The sequence below is a fragment of the Gymnoscopelus microlampas genome, assembly GCF_963454915.1.
Source record: "Gymnoscopelus microlampas genome assembly, chromosome: 19".
Taxonomy (NCBI): domain Eukaryota; kingdom Metazoa; phylum Chordata; class Actinopteri; order Myctophiformes; family Myctophidae; genus Gymnoscopelus; species Gymnoscopelus microlampas.
This window is the reverse complement of record NC_139956.1, coordinates 20,503,052-20,526,740: the sequence shown is the minus strand read 5'-3', so window position 1 is coordinate 20,526,740 and position 23,689 is coordinate 20,503,052. Positions and strand designations below refer to the sequence as shown.

General features: G+C 36.7%; 1 protein-coding gene across 1 annotated transcript; it reads right to left on the bottom strand.

Annotated features, from left to right (window-relative positions):
- Positions 1-737: 737 nt before the first annotated feature.
- Positions 738-3,046, bottom strand: nedd8 (NEDD8 ubiquitin like modifier). Its single transcript, XM_084043451.1, has 4 exons — positions 2,884-3,046; positions 2,261-2,308; positions 1,832-1,914; positions 738-1,478 (listed from the first exon to the last, which is right to left on the bottom strand). Exons 1-4 carry the CDS (start codon positions 2,899-2,901, stop codon positions 1,349-1,351), a joined length of 279 nt encoding a protein of 92 aa, XP_083899577.1. The 5' UTR covers positions 2,902-3,046; the 3' UTR covers positions 738-1,348.
- Positions 3,047-23,689: the final 20,643 nt, after the last annotated feature.

Below are 23,689 nucleotides of genomic sequence, written 5' to 3'. Positions count from 1 at the left end.
TGATATCCTCTAGGCCACAAGGCCGGAAATTCTTTTCTATCAATACTGTCTAGTCTAACATTCTGGTTGGTGCTGGCTGGTGTCATAAGATTTATTCTATAGTAGGTTGTCTTTTGCTGTCTGCAGCCTATCACTGTAGGCACATTCCACTTATTATGTCAACATTAATACTATTTTTGTTCAAAAGTTAATGTACATAATGGTGATGAGTGTGTGATAAGAATAAATATATACTTACTATAAGTGAGTTACATTTTGCATTATTGTGTTGAAAACAGTTGCCTTTATGCAAAGAGTGCGTAGGAGTAGTTACAAGAAACATGGTAGTCATGGCACCTATTTGAATAGCTCCATACTGCAAGTTTATTACACAGGACAAACTTATTCAGTGTCATCATTAATATCACACACATTCAAAATGAACAGTAAACTTAATCTCAAAATCCCCTTCAGTTTCTTGTTCTGGGAGTGGGAGAAATATGAACTCACCGTATTAAATGTTAACCTTTTAACCAAATATTGATACTTTCAAAGTGAATGAATTTCTCACCAACACCCGTAAACTGAGGCAATGTCCTGCATGCGATCACATTGTATTCCTAGCCAACTTGCTACGCCATTGGCAATACCACTTGCAAGTGTATTCATATCATTTGAGGTCAAATTTGTCTTTCATGCTCAGTACTAGCTAAAAACTAGCTCAATATGCAACTTCAGACAAATGTGTTGTTACTTACATACTGTATGTTATCTTCCTATATCTCCTTATTACTCCTTCACAGATCTGATGAAACTACATTGAATGACTCGTGTCACTGATATATCCAATAGTCTTAAGATATGTAAAAGAGAGCAAGGAAGATGCTCCAGTGGAAAATATTGTGTTTGAAGGGTGGATTTTTACAAGAACAGTAACGCTGCAACTGCGTCTGTGTTTTCCGGGGCTGGCTCTCCAAAAAGAAGAAGAGGAAGAGAAGAGAAGGAAAAAAAAACACCCTGGTGGAATCTTTGTTTTAATTTGATTCAATAGGACAAGACTAATCCAACTAAGACCCATTCCTGGAGCCATGGATAAACAAGAGGTTGGGCATTTAAGGCAGCCATTTAAACCTTGCTCAATGGGCATTAAGTTTGGATTTCCTGCCCGTTTTTCATTAAAATGTTGACTGTCGGCTGCCATGTAAAGGCAGAAACATTTTGGCCATAAGCACAGCAAAGCAAAACTCTGCACTGTTTTACCTCCAATGCATCAACCCAGTAGGTGGTATTCAGCAACCCATATCAGTCCCATCCACAATGTCTCCAATCAATACTAGGACAGAGGCTAAGACAGGTTTGGTAGCGTTAGCTACAACGCAGGCATGGAGTAGAGGCTTCCGACAGAGTGGTGGATCTCCTCTCCTCCTCGAAGTGCAAGGACCAGATGGAGAACAGAGCCACCCTGGATCTTGTAGTCTGCTGCCGTTTTCTCATCGTTCCTGAGAAGAAGAGGTGACAGACAAGATGAGGTCCTTCCAAATGTATGTGGTATATGGTGGACTAAAGAAACACATACATGTACAATTCTATACACGCTTGGAGCATTTAATTAGCTAACAACGCAAAAATGTGCATCACATATAGCCTACATGTGTGGGTTAACTGGACTTGTTTAATTTTTTGGTTTGATATTTTTGATTTTGACAATCAATGCAACCTGAAGAACGACTCTAGTCGGAAGTGCCAGCTAGGAGGCCCTACCCTACTGTTCTTTGTTGTCTACCTCCATTGAAACATCCTGTACAATGTATACTTTACTAACTTGTCTACAACAATGGAATCTCAGCCTTACATCTGTTTGCCGCTGTAAATCAGCCTCTGCTGCTGAGGAGGGATGCCTTCTTTTTCCTCGACCCTCTCTTTGATCCGCTCCACCTTAATGGAAATAAGAACATAAGAACAAAAGGTTGTCAGACACAAAGACAGATTGTTGATGAGCCTGGTTACTGTACATACTGTATACGGTACGTTTATTGATACTAGTGTTGATGATGTCTCGTTTAATATTATTGTATTGTGTGTCGTTAAATGTCTCGATGAATTTAATACACAGGACCACAATGGAAACTTTTTGTGTTATCCTTTTAGCAATCATTGTAATATCGTATCACTGTACTATTTGCAACTGTTAAGGATAAGGATAATAAATAAAGTATTTATTATAGTTAATAAAGTATTCCGTCGATCAATCCATTTTGGAAAAGAAACATGCATTGCATACCTTGTCTGTGGGCTCAATGTCAATCTCGATTTCCTTGCCAGTAAGTGTCTGGAAGTGGAAAGAAAAGAAAAAACAGAGCTCTGATTTAGGCTACCTGAATCGTTCACTTATACAGTACATTATAACGTAGCCTACCCCCAGTGGTGGAAGAAGTACATATTTTATTTTAAGTAAAAGTAGCAATACCACAATGTAAAAATACTCTGTTACAAGTAAAAGGCCTGTGTTCAAAATGTTACTTGAGTAAAAGTACAAAAGTATTGGCATCAAAATATACTTAAAGTATGAAAAGTAAAGTACTAAAATGTTTGAAAATAGCAGATCCACAAGATCACAACGCGGCTGTTTTCAAATAGCCTATGTATAAAATAGGGCTGAAGTGGTTAATGTATGTTTGATAATATAATCATTTATATCTGCAAAGTAAGTAACGTTTTCAAATAATGGAGTTAAAAGTAAAATATTTGCCTCTGATGTAGTGGAATAGAATTAAAAGCACTGACATTTTTAAATACTCCAGTAGAGTTAACATTCCTCAAAATTGTACTTTTGAGTAAATGTAATTTGAACTGCCTACCGCCTTGTTTGGGATGACTGATCACTACATGGTAGAATCGCCTTACCTTCACTTTAATCAACATGTTGACTTCTTTGTTCTCCGAATATCTATTTTATTGCTATAAGTATACGTGTGCACGGTGTCCGTGTCTTTCTGCTAAATAAATTGGCGAGGAAATTTGATTTAATTTCTTTCAACTAGCGTTTACGTCTTGTGTCTCACTCCTCAAGAATCCCACTAGATCCTTGTCTGAAAATCAAGGGTTCCGCACTTTGATTTCGGGTTATTATAATGGTTTTGCTGCTCAACTCTACAAAATATTTAAACGTAAAGTCTAGATATATTTAAACATACATTTAAATGTTATCCAAGTTATGTAGTCCCACAGCGAGCAAATGTAGTGGTTAAACACTGCGGTCACGCTGGCCGCTCTTCAGATAGAGTCGGTCGCACCAGCCGTGCTTCAAAAATGATTGCGCAGCTACGTGGCTTTTTACGATTAGGCGAACTGATGGTGCGTTCAATGAAATCGTAAATCCCAGTTACTTCAATATATACATGTAAAAATGTAATAAAACAAACTAAAAACATTGTTTGTGTCTAATGTTCTCGTCTGTGATTATTACCGAAATGTTTTACTGCACAAATTATTAATAATAAAATATTGTAATATTACAGAATCCCATAGAGTTTAATGTATTTTTTGGGAAATCATAAAAAAATCTAAAAACATAGTTATCACCCAGCAACTAAATGTTATTGTGCCCATGTGTGTCCTTTACAATATGTGATTATTACCAATATATTTTACTGTACCGATTATTAATAATAAAATATTGAAATATTACAGAATCCCATCCATTTCAATGTAATTTATCAGAAAATCATAAAAAATTCAAAAAACATAGTTATCACCCAACAACTATATATGAATGTGTCCCATGGTCTCTTGTACACCTGTGATGATTATCAATATGTTTTACAGCAGCAATTATTAATAATAAATGATTGAAATATTACAGAATCCCATCCATTTCAATGTAATCTTTAGAAACATCATAAAAAAATCCAAAAAACATAGTTATCACCCAACAACTATATATTAATGTGTCCCATGGTCTCTTGTACACCTGTGATGATTATCAATATGTTTTACAGCAGCAATTATTAATAATAAATGATTGAAATATTACAGAATCCCATCCATTTCAATGTAATCTTTAGAAAAATCATAAAAAATCCAAAAAACATAGTTATCACCCAACAACTATATATTAATGTGCCCCATGGTCTCATGTAAAGCTGTGATGATTATCAATATGTTTTACAGCAGCAAGTATTAATAATACATTATTGAAATATTACAGAATCCCATCCGTTTCAATGTAACCTTTAGAAAAATCTTAACAAATCCAAAAAACATAGTTATCACCCAACAACTATATATTAATGTTCCCCATGGTCTCTTGTACACCTGTGATGATTATCAATATGTTTTACAGCAGCATTTATTAAGAATAAATTATTGAAATATTACAGAATCCCATCCATTTCAATGTAATCTTTAGAAAAATCATAAAAAATCCAAAAAACATAGTTATCGCCCAACAACTATATATTAATGTGCCCCATGGTCTCTTGTACACCTGTGATGATTATCAATATGTTTTACAGCAGCAATTATTAATAATAAATTATTGAAATATTACAGAATCCCATCCGTTTCAATGTAATCTTTAGAAAAATCATAACAAATCCAAAAAACATAGTTATCACCCAACAACTATATATTAATGTGCCCCTAGGTCTCTTGTACACCTGTGATGATTATCAATATGTTTTACAGCAGCAATTATTAATAATAAATTATTGAAATATTACAGAATCCCATCCGTTTCAATGTAATCTTTAGAAAAATCATAAGAAATCCAAAAAACATAGTTATCACCCAACAACTATATATTAATGTGCCCCATGGTCTCTTGTACACCTGTGATCATTACCAATATGTTTTACAGTAGCAATTATTAATAATAAAATATTGAAATATTACAGAATCCCCATCGATTTCAATGTAATCTTTCAAAAAATCATAAAAAATTCAAAAAACATAGTTATCACCCAACAACTATATATTAATGTGCCCCATGGTCTCTTGTAAAGCTGTGATGATTATCAATATGTTTTACAGCAGCAAGTATTAATAATACATTATTGAAATATTACAGAATCCCATTCGTTTCAATGTAACCTTTAGAAAAATCTTAACAAATCCAAAAAACATAGTTATCACCCAACAACTATATATTAATGTTCCCCATGGTCTCTTGTACACCTGTGATGATTATCAATATGTTTTACAGCAGCATTTATTAAGAATAAATTATTGAAATATTACAGAATCCCATCCATTTCAATGTAATCTTTAGAAAAATCATAAAAAATCCAAAAAACATAGTTATCGCCCAACAACTATATATTAATGTGCCCCATGGTCTCTTGTACACCTGTGATGATTATCAATATGTTTTACAGCAGCAATTATTAATAATAAATTATTGAAATATTACAGAATCCCATCCATTTCAATGTAATCTTTAGAAAAATCGGGGGGAAAATCCAAAAAACATAGTTATCACCCAACAACTATATATTAATGTTCCCCATGGTCTCTTGTACACCTGTGATGATTATCAATATGTTTTACAGCAGCAATTATTAATAATAAATTATTGAAATATTACAGAATCCCATCCGTTTCAATGTAATCTTTAGAAAAATCGAAGAAAATATAAAAACATAGTTATCACCCAACAACTATATATTAATGTTCCCCATGGTCTCTTGTACACCTGTGATGATTATCAATATGTTTTACAGCAGCAATTATTAATAATAAATTATTGAAATATTACAGAATCCCATCCGTTTCAATGTAATCTTTAGAAAAATCATAACAAATACAAAAAACATAGTTATCACCCAACAACTATATATTAATGTGCCCCTAGGTCTCTTGTACACCTGTGATGATTATCAATATGTTTTACAGCAGCAATTATTAATAATAAATTATTGAAATATTACAGAATCCCATCCGTTTCAATGTAATCTTTAGAAAAATCATAAGAAATCCAAAAAACATAGTTATCACCCAACAACTATATATTAATGTGCCCCATGGTCTCTTGTACACCTGTGATCATTACCAATATGTTTTACAGTAGCAATTATTAATAATAAAATATTGAAATATTAGAGAATCCCCATCGATTTCAATGTAATCTTTCAAAAATCATAAAAAATTCAAAAAACATAGTTATCACCCAACAACTATATATTAATGTGCCCCATGGTCTCTTGTAAAGCTGTGATGATTATCAATATGTTTTACAGCAGCAAGTATTAATAATACATTATTGAAATATTACAGAATCCCATTCGTTTCAATGTAACCTTTAGAAAAATCTTAACAAATCCAAAAAACATAGTTATCACCCAACAACTATATATTAATGTTCCCCATGGTCTCTTGTACACCTGTGATGATTATCAATATGTTTTACAGCAGCATTTATTAAGAATAAATTATTGAAATATTACAGAATCCCATCCATTTCAATGTAATCTTTAGAAAAATCATAAAAAATCCAAAAAACATAGTTATCGCCCAACAACTATATATTAATGTGCCCCATGGTCTCTTGTACACCTGTGATGATTATCAATATGTTTTACAGCAGCAATTATTAATAATAAATTATTGAAATATTACAGAATCCCATCCATTTCAATGTAATCTTTAGAAAAATCGGGGGGAAAATCCAAAAAACATAGTTATCACCCAACAACTATATATTAATGTTCCCCATGGTCTCTTGTACACCTGTGATGATTATCAATATGTTTTACAGCAGCAATTATTAATAATAAATTATTGAAATATTACAGAATCCCATCCGTTTCAATGTAATCTTTAGAAAAATCATAAGAAATCCAAAAAACATAGTTATCACCCAACAACTATATATTAATGTGCCCCATGGTCTCTTGTACACCTGTGATCATTACCAATATGTTTTACAGTAGCAATTATTAATAATAAAATATTGAAATATTACAGAATCCCCATCGATTTCAATGTAATCTTTCAAAAAATCATAAAAAATTCAAAAAACATAGTTATCACCCAACAACTATATATTAATGTGCCCCATGGTCTCTTGTAAAGCTGTGATGATTATCAATATGTTTTACAGCAGCAAGTATTAATAATACATTATTGAAATATTACAGAATCCCATTCGTTTCAATGTAACCTTTAGAAAAATCTTAACAAATCCAAAAAACATAGTTATCACCCAACAACTATATATTAATGTTCCCCATGGTCTCTTGTACACCTGTGATGATTATCAATATTGTTTACAGCAGCATTTATTAAGAATAAATTATTGAAATATTACAGAATCCCATCCATTTCAATGTAATCTTTAGAAAAATCATAAAAAATCCAAAAAACATAGTTATCGCCCAACAACTATATATCAATGTGCCCCATGGTCTCTTGTACACCTGTGATGATTATCAATATGTTTTACAGCAGCAATTATTAATAATAAATTATTGAAATATTACAGAATCCCATCCATTTCAATGTAATCTTTAGAAAAATCGGGGGGAAAATCCAAAAAACATAGTTATCACCCAACAACTATATATTAATGTTCCCCATGGTCTCTTGTACACCTGTGATGATTATCAATATGTTTTACAGCAGCAATTATTAATAATAAATTATTGAAATATTACAGAATCCCATCCGTTTCAATGTAATCTTTAGAAAAATCATAACAAATCCAAAAAACATAGTTATCACCCAACAACTATATATTAATGTGCCCCTAGGTCTCTTGTACACCTGTGATGATTATCAATATATTTTACAGCAGCAATTATTAATAATAAATTATTGAAATATTACAGAATCCCGTCCGTTTCAATGTAATCTTTAGAAAAATCATAACAAATCCAAAAAACATAGTTATCGCCCAACAACTATATATTAATGTGCCCCATGGTCTCTTGTACATCTGTGATGATTATCAATATGTTTTACAGCAGCAATTATTAATAATCAATTATTGAAATATTACAGAATCCCATCCATTTCAATGTAATCTTTAGAAAAATCGAAAAAAATCCCCAAAACATAGTTATCGCCCAACAACTATATATTAATGTTCCCCATGGTCTCTCGTACACCTGTGATGATTATCAATATGTTTTACAGCAGCAATTATTAATAATAAATTATTGAAATATTACAGAATCCCATCCGTTTCAATGTAATCTTTAGAAAAATCGAAGAAAATCCAAAAAACATAGTTATCGCCCAACAACTATATATTAATGTGCCCCTAGGTCTCTTGTACACCTGTGATGATTATCAATATGTTTTACAGCAGCAATTATTAATAATAAATTATTGAAATATTACAGAATCCCATCCATTTCAATGTAATCTTTAGAAAAATCATAACAAATCCAAAAAACATAGTTATCACCCAACAACTATATATTAATGTGCCCCTAGGTCTCTTGTACACCTGTGATGATTATCAATATGTTTTACAGCAGCAATTATTAATAATAAATTATTGAAATATTACAGAATCCCATCCATTTCAATGTAATCTTTAGAAAAATCATAAGAAATCAAAAAAACATAGTTATCACCCAACAACTATATATTAATGTGTCCCTAGGTCTCTTGTACATCTGTGATGATTATCAATATGTTTTACAGCAGCAATTATTAATAATCAATTATTGAAATATAACAGAATCCCATCCATTTCAATGTAATCTTTAGAAAAATCGAAAAAAATCCCAAAAACATAGTTATCGCCCAACAACTATATATTAATGTTCCCCATGGTCTCTCGTACACCTGTGATGATTATCAATATGTTTTACAGCAGCAATTATTAATAATAAATTATTGAAATATTACAGAATCCCATCCGTTTCAATGTAACCTTTAGAAAAATCTTAACAAATCCAAAAAACATAGTTATCACCCAACAACTATATATTAATGTTCCCCATGGTCTCTTGTACACCTGTGATGATTATCAATATGTTTTACAGCAGCATTTATTAAGAATAAATTATTGAAATATTACAGAATCCCATCCATTTCAATGTAATCTTTAGAAAAATCATAAAAAATCCAAAAAACATAGTTATCGCCCAACAACTATATATCAATGTGCCCCATGGTCTCTTGTACACCTGTGATGATTATCAATATGTTTTACAGCAGCAATTATTAATAATAAATTATTGAAATATTACAGAATCCCATCCATTTCAATGTAATCTTTAGAAAAATCGGGGGGAAAATCCAAAAAACATAGTTATCACCCAACAACTATATATTAATGTTCCCCATGGTCTCTTGTACACCTGTGATGATTATCAATATGTTTTACAGCAGCAATTATTAATAATAAATTATTGAAATATTACAGAATCCCATCCGTTTCAATGTAATCTTTAGAAAAATCATAAGAAATCCAAAAAACATAGTTATCACCCAACAACTATATATTAATGTGCCCCTAGGTCTCTTGTACACCTGTGATGATTATCAATATATTTTACAGCAGCAATTATTAATAATAAATTATTGAAATATTACAGAATCCCGTCCGTTTCAATGTAATCTTTAGAAAAATCATAACAAATCCAAAAAACATAGTTATCGCCCAACAACTATATATTAATGTGCCCCATGGTCTCTTGTACATCTGTGATGATTATCAATATGTTTTACAGCAGCAATTATTAATAATCAATTATTGAAATATTACAGAATCCCATCCATTTCAATGTAATCTTTAGAAAAATCGAAAAAAATCCCCAAAACATAGTTATCGCCCAACAACTATATATTAATGTTCCCCATGGTCTCTCGTACACCTGTGATGATTATCAATATGTTTTACAGCAGCAATTATTAATAATAAATTATTGAAATATTACAGAATCCCATCCGTTTCAATGTAATCTTTAGAAAAATCGAAGAAAATCCAAAAAACATAGTTATCGCCCAACAACTATATATTAATGTGCCCCTAGGTCTCTTGTACACCTGTGATGATTATCAATATGTTTTACAGCAGCAATTATTAATAATAAATTATTGAAATATTACAGAATCCCATCAATTTCAATGTAATCTTTAGAAAAATCATAACAAATCCAAAAAACATAGTTATCACCCAACAACTATATATTAATGTGCCCCTAGGTCTCTTGTACACCTGTGATGATTATCAATATGTTTTACAGCAGCAATTATTAATAATAAATTATTGAAATATTACAGAATCCCATCCATTTCAATGTAATCTTTAGAAAAATCATAAGAAATCAAAAAAACATAGTTATCACCCAACAACTATATATTAATGTGTCCCTAGGTCTCTTGTACATCTGTGATGATTATCAATATGTTTTACAGCAGCAATTATTAATAATCAATTATTGAAATATTACAGAATCCCATCCATTTCAATGTAATCTTTAGAAAAATCGAAAAAAATCCCAAAAACATAGTTATCGCCCAACAACTATATATTAATGTTCCCCATGGTCTCTCGTACACCTGTGATGATTATCAATATGTTTTACAGCAGCAATTATTAATAATAAATTATTGAAATATTACAGAATCCCATCCGTTTCAATGTAACCTTTAGAAAAATCTTAACAAATCCAAAAAACATAGTTATCACCCAACAACTATATATTAATGTTCCCCATGGTCTCTTGTACACCTGTGATGATTATCAATATGTTTTACAGCAGCATTTATTAAGAATAAATTATTGAAATATTACAGAATCCCATCCATTTCAATGTAATCTTTAGAAAAATCATAAAAAATCCAAAAAACATAGTTATCGCCCAACAACTATATATTAATGTGCCCCATGGTCTCTTGTACACCTGTGATGATTATCAATATGTTTTACAGCAGCAATTATTAATAATAAATTATTGAAATATTACAGAATCCCATCCATTTCAATGTAATCTTTAGAAAAATCGGGGGGAAAATCCAAAAAACATAGTTATCACCCAACAACTATATATTAATGTTCCCCATGGTCTCTTGTACACCTGTGATGATTATCAATATGTTTTACAGCAGCAATTATTAATAATAAATTATTGAAATATTACAGAATCCCATCCGTTTCAATGTAATCTTTAGAAAAATCATAACAAATCCAAAAAACATAGTTATCACCCAACAACTATATATTAATGTGCCCCTAGGTCTCTTGTACACCTGTGATGATTATCAATATATTTTACATCAGCAATTATTATTAATAAATTATTGAAATATTACAGAATCCCGTCCGTTTCAATGTAATCTTTAGAAAAATCATAACAAATCCAAAAAACATAGTTATCGCCCAACAACTATATATTAATGTGCCCCATGGTCTCTTGTACATCTGTGATGATTATCAATATGTTTTACAGCAGCAATTATTAATAATCAATTATTGAAATATTACAGAATCCCATCCATTTCAATGTAATCTTTAGAAAAATCGAAAAAAATCCCAAAAACATAGTTATCGCCCAACAACTATATATTAATGTTCCCCATGGTCTCTCGTACACCTGTGATGATTATCAATATGTTTTACAGCAGCAATTATTAATAATAAATTATTGAAATATTACAGAATCCCATCCGTTTCAATGTAATCTTTAGAAAAATCATAACAAATCCAAAAAACATAGTTATCACCCAACAACTATATATTAATGTGCCCCTAGGTCTCTTGTACACCTGTGATGATTATCAATATGTTTTACAGCAGCAATTATTAATAATCAATTATTGAAATATTACAGAATCCCATCCATTTCAATGTAATCTTTAGAAAAATCATAAGAAATCAAAAAAACATAGTTATCACCCAACAACTATATATTAATGTGTCCCTAGGTCTCTTGTACATCTGTGATGATTATCAATATGTTTTACAGCAGCAATTATTAATAATCAATTATTGAAATATTACAGAATCCCATCCATTTCAATGTAATCTTTAGAAAAATCGAAAAAAATCCCAAAAACATAGTTATCGCCCAACAACTATATATTAATGTTCCCCATGGTCTCTCGTACACCTGTGATGATTATCAATATGTTTTACAGCAGCAATTATTAATAATAAATTATTGAAATATTACAGAATCCCATCCGTTTCAATGTAACCTTTAGAAAAATCTTAACAAATCCAAAAAACATAGTTATCACCCAACAACTATATATTAATGTTCCCCATGGTCTCTTGTACACCTGTGATGATTATCAATATGTTTTACAGCAGCATTTATTAAGAATAAATTATTGAAATATTACAGAATCCCATCCATTTCAATGTAATCTTTAGAAAAATCATAAAAAATCCAAAAAACATAGTTATCGCCCAACAACTATATATTAATGTGCCCCTAGGTCTCTTGTACACCTGTGATGATTATCAATATATTTTACAGCAGCAATTATTAATAATAAATTATTGAAATATTACAGAATCCCGTCCGTTTCAATGTAATCTTTAGAAAAATCATAACAAATCCAAAAAACATAGTTATCGCCCAACAACTATATATTAATGTGCCCCATGGTCTCTTGTACATCTGTGATGATTATCAATATGTTTTACAGCAGCAATTATTAATAATCAATTATTGAAATATTACAGAATCCCATCCATTTCAATGTAATCTTTAGAAAAATCGAAAAAAATCCCAAAAACATAGTTATCGCCCAACAACTATATATTAATGTTCCCCATGGTCTCTCGTACACCTGTGATGATTATCAATATGTTTTACAGCAGCAATTATTAATAATAAATTATTGAAATATTACAGAATCCCATCCGTTTCAATGTAACCTTTAGAAAAATCTTAACAAATCCAAAAAACATAGTTATCACCCAACAACTATATATTAATGTTCCCCATGGTCTCTTGTACACCTGTGATGATTATCAATATGTTTTACAGCAGCATTTATTAAGAATAAATTATTGAAATATTACAGAATCCCATCCATTTCAATGTAATCTTTAGAAAAATCATAAAAAATCCAAAAAACATAGTTATCGCCCAACAACTATATATTAATGTGCCCCATGGTCTCTTGTACACCTGTGATGATTATCAATATGTTTTACAGCAGCAATTATTAATAATAAATTATTGAAATATTACAGAATCCCATCCATTTCAATGTAATCTTTAGAAAAATCGGGGGGAAAATCCAAAAAACATAGTTATCACCCAACAACTATATATTAATGTTCCCCATGGTCTCTTGTACACCTGTGATGATTATCAATATGTTTTACAGCAGCAATTATTAATAATAAATTATTGAAATATTACAGAATCCCATCCGTTTCAATGTAATCTTTAGAAAAATCATAACAAATCCAAAAAACATAGTTATCACCCAACAACTATATATTAATGTGCCCCTAGGTCTCTTGTACACCTGTGATGATTATCAATATATTTTACATCAGCAATTATTATTAATAAATTATTGAAATATTACAGAATCCCGTCCGTTTCAATGTAATCTTTAGAAAAATCATAACAAATCCAAAAAACATAGTTATCGCCCAACAACTATATATTAATGTGCCCCATGGTCTCTTGTACATCTGTGATGATTATCAATATGTTTTACAGCAGCAATTATTAATAATCAATTATTGAAATATTACAGAATCCCATCCATTTCAATGTAATCTTTAGAAAAATCGAAAAAAATCCCAAAAACATAGTTATCGCCCAACAACTATATATTAATGTTCCCCATGGTCTCTCGTACACCTGTGATGATTATCAATATGTTTTACAGCAGCAATTATTAATAATAAATTATTGAAATATTACAGAATCCCATCCGTTTCAATGTAATCTTTAGAAAAATCATAACAAATCCAAAAAACATAGTTATCACCCAACAACTATATATTAATGTGCCCCTAGGTCTCTTGTACACCTGTGATGATTATCAATATGTTTTACAGCAGCAATTATTAATAATCAATTATTGAAATATTACAGAATCCCATCCATTTCAATGTAATCTTTAGAAAAATCATAAGAAATCAAAAAAACATAGTTATCACCCAACAACTATATATTAATGTGTCCCTAGGTCTCTTGTACATCTGTGATGATTATCAATATGTTTTACAGCAGCAATTATTAATAATCAATTATTGAAATATTACAGAATCCCATCCATTTCAATGTAATCTTTAGAAAAATCGAAAAAAATCCCAAAAACATAGTTATCGCCCAACAACTATATATTAATGTTCCCCATGGTCTCTCGTACACCTGTGATGATTATCAATATGTTTTACAGCAGCAATTATTAATAATAAATTATTGAAATATTACAGAATCCCATCCGTTTCAATGTAACCTTTAGAAAAATCTTAACAAATCCAAAAAACATAGTTATCACCCAACAACTATATATTAATGTTCCCCATGGTCTCTTGTACACCTGTGATGATTATCAATATGTTTTACAGCAGCATTTATTAAGAATAAATTATTGAAATATTACAGAATCCCATCCATTTCAATGTAATCTTTAGAAAAATCATAAAAAATCCAAAAAACATAGTTATCGCCCAACAACTATATATTAATGTGCCCCTAGGTCTCTTGTACACCTGTGATGATTATCAATATATTTTACAGCAGCAATTATTAATAATAAATTATTGAAATATTACAGAATCCCGTCCGTTTCAATGTAATCTTTAGAAAAATCATAACAAATCCAAAAAACATAGTTATCGCCCAACAACTATATATTAATGTGCCCCATGGTCTCTTGTACATCTGTGATGATTATCAATATGTTTTACAGCAGCAATTATTAATAATCAATTATTGAAATATTACAGAATCCCATCCATTTCAATTTAATCTTTAGAAAAATCGAAAAAAATCCCCAAAACATAGTTATCGCCCAACAACTATATATTAATGTTCCCCATGGTCTCTCGTACACCTGTGATGATTATCAATATGTTTTACAGCAGCAATTATTAATAATAAATTATTTAAATATTACAGAATCCCATCCGTTTCAATGTAATCTTTAGAAAAATCATAAGAAATCCAAAAAATATAGTTATCACCCAACAACTATATATTAATGTGCCCCATGGTCTCTTGTACACCTGTGATGATTACCAATATGTTTTACAGTAGCAAGTATTAATAATAAATTATTGAAATATTACAGAATCCCATCCATTTCAATGTAATTTTTCAAAAAAATCATAAAAGATTCAAAAAACATAGTTATTATAGCGTAGCTTTAAGCAACTGCTTACTAAGGGACACATACACGTCCCCCAGGGGAGCCCCCAGTTGTGACAACCCTTACCCACACGCTTGCCCAAGGCCTCAGGACCTGCCCCCGGCAGGACCCTGACCTACAGGCACCCCAGACCCCTCGGGTCGGGACGCGCAGGACTGAAAAGGCAAAACCTTGACGGACATAAATCCTGTCCGTCACCAATACTGGATAAAACCTAGATTATCCAACCAGTGACAGAGAAACCAAGGCCTCCTCCTCCCTGGACCATGCTTAGCCGGTCCCAGGAGGGCAAGGAAGGCCAGCCAGGTAGGAAGAGAAGCATGCCCCCGGGCACCCCTCGCATTCCCTACCATGAAACTGGCCACTGCAAACTTACAGGGAGAAGAAACATGCCCCAAGGCAAGTTTACACTCCCCCACCAGTAAGAAAGGTGCAAAAAGGTTGAGAAACGACCAATTAAACCGTGACGGGGAGAGAGAGAGCACGCCTCGCAGACCCCGTCGGAACCCGGCTGCTGCACTCACACAAGGAGAAAAGACATGCCCTAAGGCATGTCCAGACTCTTCTACCCGGAGTCAGCTCCCACACCCAAGACTGTACGCGCCATCGTAGATGCCGTCACGTCAAGGCTGTAAGAAGATGCAAAGGTCGAGGGAGATGACCAGTCAGCCGCGGAGCAGATCACCTGCATCGACACCCCTTTGTAAAGGGCCCAAGATGCAGCTACGCTCCGAGCAGAGAGGGCCCTCAGTCCCAGTGGACCCCTCTACTCTCGTACGCCAACCGAATCGCCTCCACAATCCATCTGGACAGGGTCGGTTTAGCCATCGCCTACCTCTGACCTCGGCCAAAGGCGACGAAAGGCTGAGACGACCTACGGCCCATAGCTGTCCTCTAACAGTAGAGCTTCAGAGCCCTCACTGGACAGAGACAAAGTAACCGTTCATCCTTTGCCGAAAAGAACGGCGGAGGATGAAAAGCCCCCAGTCCCCGCAACTGCGCCGGTGTGGGACACAAAGGCCAAGTTGGGTTTCAACAAAACCCTCCTGCCGTCGTCCGAAAACAACATGCAGCCCCACTCACCGAGAGCGCCTGCATGTCACAGACGCGTCATGCCGTAAAAAGGGCCACCAGGAGCACCGTTTTGAGGCTTCAAGGTGGAGAAGGCCAAGTCGTGGTCCAGCCTGCCCAGCAGGTATATCAGAACGCTTCTCCCGGGTGCCTGAAAAGCAATCACCGGAGGTGACTACTCCAGGCACCATGTTTCGAACATATTCCACCAGATATCGTACCGACCTCCGGTGGATTCTGCTCTCGCCCCCTGAAAGGTGGCCACCACGTCAGGGGGGCAGCCCTTGCGGGCCCAGACTCGACTCTTCACGGGGTAAACCCACAGGTCTAGTCCCTGGGGGTCCTCGTGGAACACCTCGTCCCCACCCTGTCTCAGGAGGTTCCTGAACCGGGGGAGAGGCCATGGCTCATCACAGAGGAGGGGAGTGATCTCCGACCTCCAAGAGCCCCACGCTGGTACCACCAGCAGGACCACTCCGCCCTGGATCCTGATCCTTTCCAGTGTTGGACGAATCAGGTCTAGGGGTGGAGACACATTTTGCAGAGTAGCATGCCCGGCCAACCCGTGTGCCAAGGCGTCTACTCCCAAGGTGATCGATCGAGAAGAACCGCGAGCACTCCGCGTTCTTCTTGGAGCCACCAGGCCGACTTGGGCCCGGCCGAACCGGGCCCAGATCAGGCCCAACGTCCTCGGGCATAGTGGCCAGTCCCCGTACCGGAGCCCTGGTTTTGGACAACCGGTCTGCACCGCTGTCTCAGGAGGCCCGGTACATGAGTGGCGCGTAGTGAAGCCGAATGTTGTACGCTCCAAGGCGTCAGCACGTGCGCTAATCTGACCAAAACAAGAGACCCCAAGCCTCCTTGTTTGTAGGCAGAACACATCGTTGTGACATTCTCCGTTCTGACCAGGACATGGCACCCCACGATGTGGCTCTTGAAACCCTCGAGAGCGAGGAAGACTCCCAGCAACTCCAGGTATCCTCACCTGAGAAGCTGGCGTCCATGGTAATCACCTTCCAGGACACTACTGTGCCTACCCGTATCCTGACCCCTCTGCATAGGAAGGCCGTGTGTGTTCATGGTTCGAGTGACGACACAAACTGTGATGTCACTACCACTTTCCGTGAGCCCATGGTCTGCGGTATCCTCAGAGACCGCATCCATTGCTGGAAAGGTCTCTCGTGGAATCTGCCCAACCGGGTCAGGCGTATGGCCGAAGCCATGAGACCCGCGGCTTGCATGCATGTCCTGCACATGACCCGGCGCCCCAGGCGCAGGGAGCGCACACATGTCAAAGAGCTCGCCGTCCTGTCCTGAGACAGGCGCGCAACCATCGTGGTGGAATCCAAAATTCCCACGAAGGTGGCTAGCTGGGAAGAATCAGAGCGCACTCCTGAGCGTCGATTGTGAAGCCCAGGGACTGCAGGTGCGTAATGGCCACCTCCGTGTGCCGTGCCACCTCCACCCTGGAGTCCGCTGCCAGCAGCCAGTTGTCTACATATGTCGCCAGACGCAGACCCTGCTGCCGCAGCGGGGCTATCACCGCCTCCGTGCACAGTCACGAAAAAAACCCTGTGGCTTAGTGACATGCCGGACGGGAGTACCGCATGCTCGCACGTCTCGCCTTCGTAACCGAAGCGCAGGGACTTTGCGGTGCGGCGGTTAGATTGGGACGTAAAGATAGGTATCCTTGATATCTATACCCGTCCACCAATTGCTTTTTCGTATCGTCTTCAACAGCGTCACTGTTGTGAGCATACGAAGTTTAATATAAAAACCTTCAGAATTCTGTTCAAACCCTTCAGGTTCAGAATAGGTCTTACGCCCCCCCCCCCCCCCCTCTTCTTTTCACCAGGAAAAACTCAGAATAATAACCCAGTCGGTTCTGATCCGGAGATAAATCACTGATTGCACCCTTGCTCAGGAGAGCTGAAACCTCTTCCCTCAGCGTTATGGCCGCTTGGCCCGACGCGTGGGAGAACACTATCTTGCCCTATCTAGTGGAGGTTTGCTCGAAAATTGCAACCTGTATCCTGTTAACATGGTGCGCAGCACCCAAGGATTCGGTTTGCATGCTTTCCATTCGGAAAAGCATCGAGCGAGAGGGTTCGTGGGGATGGTGGGGGCTGCTGACGTCACCTGCCACGTCGGGCTCTGACCGATCGACGGTGGGGAAAGCCCGTGACGTAGACGGGGAATCCCACACACCGTAGACATCCGCCCTGTAGCATTGCTCGGTAGCGCTAGCTGGGCTAATGTCGGTCTCGTCACAGAGCGCGCGCCCGTTCCCATGGGGATACGAGACGCTGTCGGCTCTCCAGACGTAGTCTCGGAACCTTGCCCCGGTGTAGTACTTACCCAGCTTTCTTGTCGTCCTTACGCCTTACGTCCTGGAAACCAAGAGAGCTATCGGGTCGCTCCCAGGAACTAGCTCTGGTGGAGGACGCCCTGGATGCACCACGCTGACGTCCAGAGGTGCGTCTGCCGCCCGCAGCCCCTTGCTGTTGAGGCCTGGCCACAGCGGGGGTTACGGGGGTTGAGAGGAGGCCTGTGGTTGTCTCCTCGAGCTGCTTCTCCGCCGCCTTGGTCTTGATGATCCAGTCGGCAGCGGTGTCGAAGAGGTTGTCCGGTTTGAGCGAGAGGCTTTTCAGACCCGAGGTCAAGATGGCCTTGCAACCAGAGGCGAGCTCGAGCCACTGTAGTCTCTCTAAGTCGGCTGTGAGAGCCATGTTGGGCCTACATCCTCCTCCTCGTCCACCACCACGATGAATTCCTCGTACACGCCGTCTGAGTCGCTGCATTCCGTGGCAGTGTCTCCCCATGCGGCGATGGAGGTGGTGGGGGAGAAGGATGGGAGGCCCGACAGCCTCGGCAGCGACCTCTCGGTCGGGGGATGAGGGAGCGGCCCTCGAGGCCTGCTCATCCCGGACCTTGCTGATGGCTCCACTGGCACGTGGGGCCGAGTGGAGCGGAGGGCCCAAGGCCCCCGGGCTAGTGCAAGCTTCCTCGGTGCCTTTGCTGGGGGAGCTTCTGGGGGAGGCATGTGTGACGGTGGCCAGGTTGTCACATGTAACTTGCCACTTCTTTTTAGAATGCTGACACTCTTTACTTTGTCTCAATAATAAATAAATAACAATACACATTAAACTCACAACAATAAAATATCAGTTGCACGGTAAAGTGCGGGGTGCGTAATTACTGTGAGAATAATACTGTTTGCTAGGTACTGCAAGACTACGCCACCTTTTTATTTAAGAGGTAGGGTCCTCTGTAACACTCTTTCTTAGGCTATTCACAGGTTCGAGTTTACCCAGGTAAGTACAATACTTTTAAATGAGAACAACACTTCAACACATATCCCTTGGAGAAAGCTGGACGGAAACAGGTTTGTATAAAAAGGTAATCTATTTTATTAAGCTAATACAGTGGCGTCTATAAGCCATAAAATATTGAAAAGCATAAACAAAATATAACACTAATTCTAAAACCTCAACCTCCTAATGCGCCCACTAACTAACTAAAATACAGGAATACAGACAATCACCAAACACTAAAAACAGACAGGGCTTGTGCAAACTATAGCAAATAAATAATGAATTTAGCGTTAAAGTGCCAACTATTACTGAAGCAGTAAAGTGCCAAGTGCCAATTCAATTGCTATATGTCATATACTCATCACGGTTCAATGCAAAAGGTGGGAATGTCCTTATATGGGGTTTAACTGGAGCGGGGGTTTAGGCCAGGAATCACTGTCTCTTCTTGTCTTCGTGCGTATTGCCTGCAATCATAGAAACTAGAACCAGTTCATCTGTTCAGGTATATTTCACATATGAGGTTTAGGACCGTGGGTTTATAAAGGTAACGTTGCATAGAAGGACACTTACTCGCCCGCCAGACTGTACGTCTGGCTTTGAGGGTGTGAAGCGCGCAACGTTATCGCCACTGGACCTCTCCTCCGTTCCTTGGTTCGTCTGTCTGTCCTCCCCGTCTCTGCTGCTACTGCGCCGTCTGCTCACCGTCCGCTGCTGGTGGCTTGGTACGTGCCGCGATCACTGTATTCCCCACCTCTGCTCCGTGGTATGTCTGCTCCTCCTGTGCACAACCGTCCCTTCTGGCTGTCACTTCCACACTGCCCTGTATGCCTGTCTCTCTGCTGTCCAAGTGGCTCGCGCTCACTTTTGAATAAGGTGGGCCACACCCTACTCCGCCCTCATTCGCTCTGCCACCAGCGTGACCTGGGGACATTGGCCGTCCGCTGTCACAAGGCCAATGTCACACAGCCTATAGGGGAGTCCAATGTCAAGTGGCTCGGGGACCGGGGGGAAATACATTGTCAACCATAAAACATGCAGTGCAGAAATATAGTTAAGAGAATGATGTTTTTAAGTGCGTAATACAGGTTTTTCATCATCAATAAAAAATGTTACAATTTGGTTTCACCCCCCTGCTTTGACCCTGTCACACATGCGTTAATCCGACAGACCTTTTCTCCGACTATGTGGCATCCGCGTGCGGTTAGGGTTAGGGTGCGGGTTTGGTTCAGGTTTAGTATTGGAAACGTCGGAGCGCTGCGCTGTCGGAGCGCCCTTCGGGGCTAGCACCGCCGCTTGTCGAGGCCGCTAGGTCCATAACCCTTTGCAGGCGCCGGTCTAGCTGGGCCTCGGAGAACATCCCGCATGGCCCGCAGCCGCCTTTGTCCTGACCCCGCTCGCAAGCGAGCCAGTCATGGCTCGGGCCAAGGCAGGAGATGCAGAGGCAGTGGTCGTCGTCCGCAGCGACCAGGAAACCGCATCCTCGGAACGCGCAGTGACGAGGTGCCTCCATCTTTTCCCTCTTCCGTCGAGACACGAGACGAACAAAAGGCTAGGCTGCTAGCCTTCGTTGGCTCCGTGTGCTTCGCGTAGGCAGAGTGGTAGAAGAGCTCACGTGACGCAGTGGTATTTATACCACTACCGGTTTCCGGTTTGCGTCATACGGCCCTTATCCAATGGACATTGGAGTTCCGTGAGTCCTGTTGTTGCTCTGTGCGATCGCCAGGGGGCGATGATATCCCATAGTAAGCAGTTGCTTAAAGCTACGCTATAATTTTTGAAAAATGACATTGAAATGGATGGGATTCTGTAATATTTCAATCATTTATTATTAATAATTGCTGCTGTAAAACATATTGATAATCATCACAGGTGTACAAGAGACCATGGGGAACATTAATATATAGTTGTTGGGCAATAACTATGTTTTTTGGATTTTTTTCGATTTTTCTAAAGATTACATTGAAATGGATGGGATTCTGTAATATTTCAATAATTTATTATTAATAATTGCTGCTGTAAAACATATTGATAATCATCACAGGTGTACACGAGACCATGGGGCACATTAATATATAGTTGTTGGGTGATAACTATGTTCTTTGAAGTTTTTATGTTTTTTTGAAAAATGACATTGAAATGGATGGGGATTCTGTAATATTTCAATATTTTATTATTAATATTTGCTACTGTAAAACATATTGGTAATCATCACAGGTGTACAAGAGACCATGGGGCACATTAATATATAGTTGTTGGGTCATAACTATGTTTTTTGAATTTTCTATGATTTTTTGAAAAATTACATTGAAATGGATGGGATTCTGTAATATTTCAATAATTTATTATTAATAATTGCAGCTGTAAAACATATTGATAATCATCACATGTGTACAAGAGACCATGGGGCACATTAATATATAGTTGTTGGGTTATAACTATATTCTTTGAAGTTTTTATGATTTTTTTGAAAAATTACATTGAAATGGATGGGATTCTGTAATATCTCAATAATTTATTATTAATAATTGCTACTGTAAAACATATTGATAATCATCACAGGTGTACAAGAGACCATGGGGCACATTAATATATAGTTGTTGGGCGATAACTATGTTTTTTGGATTTTTTTCGATTTTTCTAAAGATTACATTGAAATGGATGGGATTCTGTAGTATTTCAATAATTTATTATTAATAATTGCTGCTGTAAAACATATTGATAATCATCACAGGTGTACGAGAGACCATGGGGAACATTAATATATAGTTGTTGGGCGATAACTATGTTTTTTGGATTTTTTTCGATTTTTCTAAAGATTACATTGAAATGGATGGGATTCTGTAATATTTCAATAATTTATTATTAATAATTGCTACTGTAAAACATATTGATAATCATCAGAGGTGTACACGAGACCATGGGGCACATTAATATATAGTTGTTGGGTGATAACTATGTTTTTTGGATTTCTTATGATTTTTCTAAAGATTACATTGAAATGGATGGGATTCTGTAATATTTCAATAATTTATTATTAATAACTGCTGCTGTAAAACATATTGATAATCATCACAGATGTACAAGAGACCTAGGGGCACATTAATATATAGTTGTTGGGTGATAACTATGTTTTTTGGATTTTCTTCGATTTTTCTAAAGATTACATTGAAACGGACGGGATTCTGTAATATTTCAATAATTTATTATTAATAATTGCAGCTGTAAAACATATTGATAATCATCACAGGTGTACAAGAGACCTAGGGGCACATTAATATATAGTTGTTGGGTGATAACTATGTTTTTTGGATTTGTTATGATTTTTCTAAAGATTACATTGAAACGGATGGGATTCTGTAATATTTCAATAATTTATTATTAATAATTGCTGCTGTAAAACATATTGATAATCATCACAGGTGTACAAGAGACCATGGGGAACATTAATATATAGTTGTTGGGTGATAACTATGTTTTTTGGATTTTCTTCGATTTTTCTAAAGATTACATTGAAACGGACGGGATTCTGTAATTTTTCAATAATTTATTATTAATAATTGCTGCTGTAAAACATATTGATAATCATCACAGGTGTACGAGAGACCATGGGGAACATTAATATATAGTTGTTGGGCGATAACTATGTTTTGGGGATTTTTTTCGATTTTTCTAAAGATTACATTGAAATGGATGGGATTCTGTAATATTTCAATAATTTATTATTAATAATTGCTGCTGTAAAACATATTGATAATCATCACAGGTGTACGAGAGACCATGGGGCACATTAATATATAGTTGTTGGGTGATAACTATGTTTTTTGGATTTGTTATGATTTTTCTAAAGATTACATTGAAACGGATGGGATTCTGTAATATTTCAATAATTTATTATTAATAATTGCTGCTGTAAAACATATTGATAATCATCACAGGTGTACAAGAGACCTAGGGGCACATTAATATATAGTTGTTGGGTGATAACTATATTTTTTGGATTTCTTATGATTTTTCTAAAG

Excerpts from the sequence above, each read along its gene's own strand:
- nedd8 (XM_084043451.1), bottom strand. Across the intron at positions 1,915-2,260 it reads ACATTGAGCCCACAGACAAG|GTGGAGCGGATCAAAGAGAG; the intron begins GTATGCAATGCA and ends ATTTCCATTAAG. Across the intron at positions 1,479-1,831 it reads ATTTACAGCGGCAAACAGAT|GAACGATGAGAAAACGGCAG; the intron begins GTAAGGCTGAGA and ends TCTTCTTCTCAG.